Source organism: Triticum dicoccoides, chromosome 4B (assembly GCF_002162155.2).
Source record: "Triticum dicoccoides isolate Atlit2015 ecotype Zavitan chromosome 4B, WEW_v2.0, whole genome shotgun sequence".
Taxonomy (NCBI): domain Eukaryota; kingdom Viridiplantae; phylum Streptophyta; class Magnoliopsida; order Poales; family Poaceae; genus Triticum; species Triticum dicoccoides.
The window spans coordinates 555,551,224-555,555,579 of record NC_041387.1 but is presented as its reverse complement, the minus strand read 5'-3'; the positions used below and the strand labels follow the sequence as shown (position 1 = coordinate 555,555,579).

General features: G+C 51.3%; 1 protein-coding gene across 1 annotated transcript; it reads left to right on the top strand.

Annotated features, from left to right (window-relative positions):
• Positions 1–644: 644 nt before the first annotated feature.
• On the top strand, positions 645–2,619 carry LOC119291432 (flavin-containing monooxygenase FMO GS-OX-like 8). Its single transcript, XM_037570189.1, has 4 exons — positions 645–1,332; positions 1,407–1,642; positions 1,734–2,144; positions 2,258–2,619. The coding sequence occupies exons 1-4, from the start codon at positions 753–755 to the stop codon at positions 2,516–2,518; spliced, it is 1,488 nt and encodes a 495-aa protein (XP_037426086.1). The 5' UTR covers positions 645–752; the 3' UTR covers positions 2,519–2,619.
• The last annotated feature ends 1,737 nt before the right edge of the window (positions 2,620–4,356 follow it).

Sequence of the window (4,356 nt, the reverse complement as noted above, 5' to 3'; positions counted from 1 at the left end):
GAGCCGTCTTTTCATCCAATCGTAACATGCGAAACTAGCTTTCGAAAGATTATGTTTGACTGTTACGTAGATGTAACAAAGCCCAACCAAGAAGGTTGGAAAATGGGGCTCAATTAGCTGAGAGTAGTGCATTCTAGGACTATTAGTTCTTTTTATTGCACGAACACCGCGTGTGTTTATCCGGGGCCCACCATATGATGTTTCACAATGGACGGACGTGGATGGAGGGTGGCCTGTGTGGGGCCAGATTTTGCCCTTTTTAGACAGTGAGACGGGGAATAACCTGACATTCTATTTCTATTTCAGGAAAGGGGGCACTCTGTGGGCAAAACAGTGCGGCGCACACTAGCTAGGGACGTCGTTGTAGTTATAAGCTTCCCAACTGGTTCATATGATTAATCAAATAACTTTTGGTTCCATTAGATTAGTAGTTTTTGTTGCATGAGCACCCGCGTGTGTGTTGCTACAACCAACCACTGTGGGAACATTATACAGTTGTAGGTAAAAGACGCCCCCTTTACGCAAAAGGCATATATATAATTGTCGATAATGGCACCACTATATCTACTACCATCTGCTGCAACCACCACCTGAATGATCTACAATTATTCATCACAGTGGAGGTGGGTGGAGTCCAGCAGGGTTAAGAGGCAGAGGATGTGAATATGTGACACAAAATTCGCGCCAAGAACAGATCAGACAGGCCGTTGCTCCACGCGACCACGCCTCCCCGTGACTTCTTGCCGATCAACATGGATACGGTCTGCGGCAGCGAGCCGCCGCAGTCGAAGAAGGTGTGCGTCATCGGGGCCGGCATGGCCGGGCTGGCCGCGGCGCGCGAGCTGCGCCGGGAGGCCCACGACGTGACGGTGCTGGAGCAGAGCGGCGACGTAGGCGGGCAGTGGCTGTACGACCCGAGGACCGACGCCGCCGACCCGCTCGGCGTGGCGGCGCCGGTGAAGGTGCACAGCAGCATATACGCCTCGCTCCGGCTCATCAGCCCCCGGCAGAGCACGGGCTTCACCGACTTCCCCTTCTGCCCCAAGAGCGGCCGCGACGACCGCCGCTTCCCGGGCCACCGCGAGGTGCACCTGTACCTCAAGGACTTCTGCAATGCGTTCGGGCTCATGGAGGCCGTGAGGCTCAACACCAGGGTCCTGCACGCCGCCATGACGCCGGCGCGTCGGTGGGCGGTGAGATCCATGGACCTCGGGCTCGTGGAGTGCGATGATACGGACGAGAAGACGTTGGACGCGTACGTGGACGAGGTGTTCGACGCCGTCGTCGTCGCCACCGGCCACTACTCGCAGCCAAGATTGCCAAGCATCGAAGGTAAGTAAAGCAATGCAAGCTCTACCCGGCACCCATATACTCCCATAGTCGTTTATAAAGAAGAAGATGTACAGGCATGGAGACGTGGCGGGGGAGGCAGATGCACAGCCACTCGTACAGGGTGCCGGAGCCGTTCCGCGGCGAGGTGGTGGTGGTGGTCGGGTGCGGGGAGAGCGGCAAAGACATCGCCATGGAGATCCGCGGCGTGGCCAAGGAGGTGTACCTCGTCGCCGGGTCCATGGAGGCGGTCACCCCAGGCTTGTCCAAGGTGCTGGCCAAGCACAGCGCCAACCTCCATCTCCGACTTGAGGTACGTACACATTCGACACAACGGAGGGAACCGATCAATCAAGAATCAACCAATATAATGCAATGCACCGTTCATCCCGGGCGGCCGGCAGGTGGAGCGTCTGTGCGAGGACGGGCGGGTGGCGTTCAAGGACGGCGGCGGCTCCAGCTCCAGCATCGCCGCCGACACCGTCATCTACTGCACGGGGTACAGCTACTCGTTCCCGTTCCTGGAGACGGGCGGGGCGGTGGCCGTGGACGACAACCGCGTGGGCCCGCTGTTCGAGCACGTGTTCCCGCCGTCCCTGGCGCCGTCGCTCTCCTTCGTCGGCGTGCCGAGAAAGATCTTCGCGCCCCGCTTCTTCGAGACCCAGGCCCGGTGGGTGGCGCAGGTGCTGTCCGGCAGGCGGGCGCTGCCGGCGAACGAGGAGATGCTTCGGTCCGTGGAGGAGTTCTACCGCGCCAGGGAGGCCGCCGGCGTGCCCCGCAAGTACACCCACGAGATCGGCAGGCGGGATATCACGGTACGCACCACGTAACCACGAGTGACCGCGCCACCATGCTGCTCTTGCTCGATCGATTCGCTGATCATCGTTGCTTTGATTGGCGGCGTGCGTGTGTCGGTGTGTGCGTGCAGTACATGGACGATTTCGGGGAGAAGTACTGCGACTTCCCTCGCGTGGAGGGGTGGAAGCACGAGCTGCTCGTGTCGTCCGTGCGCGGCATGATTGAGAACCTCGAGACCTTCCGCGACGACTACAAGGACACCGGCTCCATCCGTAGGGCTATGCAGGAGTGGCATCTCTCTTGTGTGCAATGGCAAAGCTCGCCACCTAGTTGTTGCAGCTACACAGACGGTCGTCCCTGCCCAACTGGTCTCCATCAACGAGCACAATGATTACAAAATCACCAATTAAGAAGTACTTTTTCAAAGATCACTCCTACAGCCAGGTTGCGACAAGTGCCACGCCGCATGTGCGCAGAAAGTTTTTCCTTTTTCCGGACATCCGTTTATTCAAAATATTTATCTATCAAATCATGTGTCCAAATCTCAAACTGTTTTCATCATTGGATTCTTCACGTCGAGATCTCCAAAACAAGATACATGTTGATAGGCTTCGATGAACTTTTTTTTTCACGAAAAACACGGACGGAAAAATCCGAACCGGGAGCACGTTTTTTGGGTCCAAACTACATGTACGCATTTGCTCGTTTTTTCACACACAAAAATTGAACTTTTTTGGGGTCCAAATCCAAAAAAATCAGGGGAAGACCAAAAAGCCAAAAATACAAAAATAATCATCTAAAATCCGAAAACGCGTACAGAAAAATAAAAAAATATGGAGGAAGCGCCTAGAGCGCGACACTTACGACAACTGAGAGCACGCCAAGTGACACGCTCCCAGCCCACCCCAAATGATCCTTGTGGGGGCTCCGGAAGGGGTACTCCTTAATTAATTGCTCTCCAATGATTAAAAGGAAAAGTAGGCTTAGGCGAAGTGGCTGGGAGTAGAACTGTCCATGGGAAGCCCGGCCCGATGACTTGGGCCCGAAAACCCAAAATCTAGAGCAGGTTCGGGCTCAACTTATCTGCTCGAGGCCTTAACCGAAAGCCCAAACAAAGGCCTAATAGGGTTGAAATAGTTATTTTAATTGAAGAAAAAGGTCATGGCATATTTGACATGCCTGAAAACTAAGCTGTCAAATCCTATTTGGTGCCATAAGCGCCCGATATAGTTCTTTCCACAAACGGGCGCACACCCCACCTCCTCTCATTAGCTACTAGATCGGAAATGCGCCTTGGCGCGAGGGTGCCGGTTACAACGTTATGACCAAGTAGGTAATGCACAATTTAGTAGGAAATCAGGTTTAGCGTACGTATTCAAACATGGTAACAAAGTAAAAGGAATAAGCTCCTATTTCACATGTAATAGGAGCAAAACATCATCGAGTTCAACATTGTCATGAGACTACAAGGCAGCATTCAGTTTAGTGCGTTCGTGAGACCACAAAAGGTAACAACTTGTCATTAACTTCGGTACTAAGAGCGCGAACATGAGAGGAAGTACTAAGAGAAGGTACACAATAAAAAAGGTAAAGATTAGGTAGCCATAGCTATTAGGCATACTAATAAGTTGCTTCATTCGGCTGCCTTACCGATCAACTTCATAGGCGGCACGTCACATTAACCTGATGAAGGCAACCCGTTAGATACATGGCATAGAACGATTCATGTGTATACAATGCACTTTGTGATTTTGTACCCTAGACTTTTAAAGCGTATATGGACAGTGAACGATAATTTCCCCTTTTAGTCCAGAAGGCAAAGAAAGACTCATATCCGTTATTCTTTGATCCCTACCACCTTACAAAGTCTGATCAATTGGTTGTTATTGTGGCCCTCTTATCCTTAGGAAAATGTTCTAGAGTAGGCCTGGGAATGAGCTCAGGATGGAAAAGACTTCCAATTTTGTTAAAAGGTGCTAAATACTTGTAGTTAATAAACAACAGTCCACGCACTCAAAAATACCCATTTAATGATTTTCATTAAAATTATCACTACAGATTTTGAGCAAGTATACAATATAATAGAAGTACAAAACACGATACAAACTTTATGCTCTGCATGGGAAGCACTAATTTAGAAGACATGGGAATGTTTAGTTTTAAATCATATATATCAGTTATAACGAATGAGCTAAAACACATCCACCTCCGGTTGATATAATAATGTGC

Bases quoted from the DNA above. Each gene is read 5' to 3' on its own strand.
- LOC119291432 (XM_037570189.1), top strand. From the start codon at position 753: ATGGATACGGTCTGCGGCAGCGAGCCGCCGCAGTCGAAGAAGGTGTGC. The intron at 1,333-1,406 runs GTAAGTAAAGCA...GAAGATGTACAG, and splicing joins AAGATTGCCAAGCATCGAAG to GCATGGAGACGTGGCGGGGG. The intron at 1,643-1,733 runs GTACGTACACAT...GGCGGCCGGCAG, and splicing joins ACCTCCATCTCCGACTTGAG to GTGGAGCGTCTGTGCGAGGA.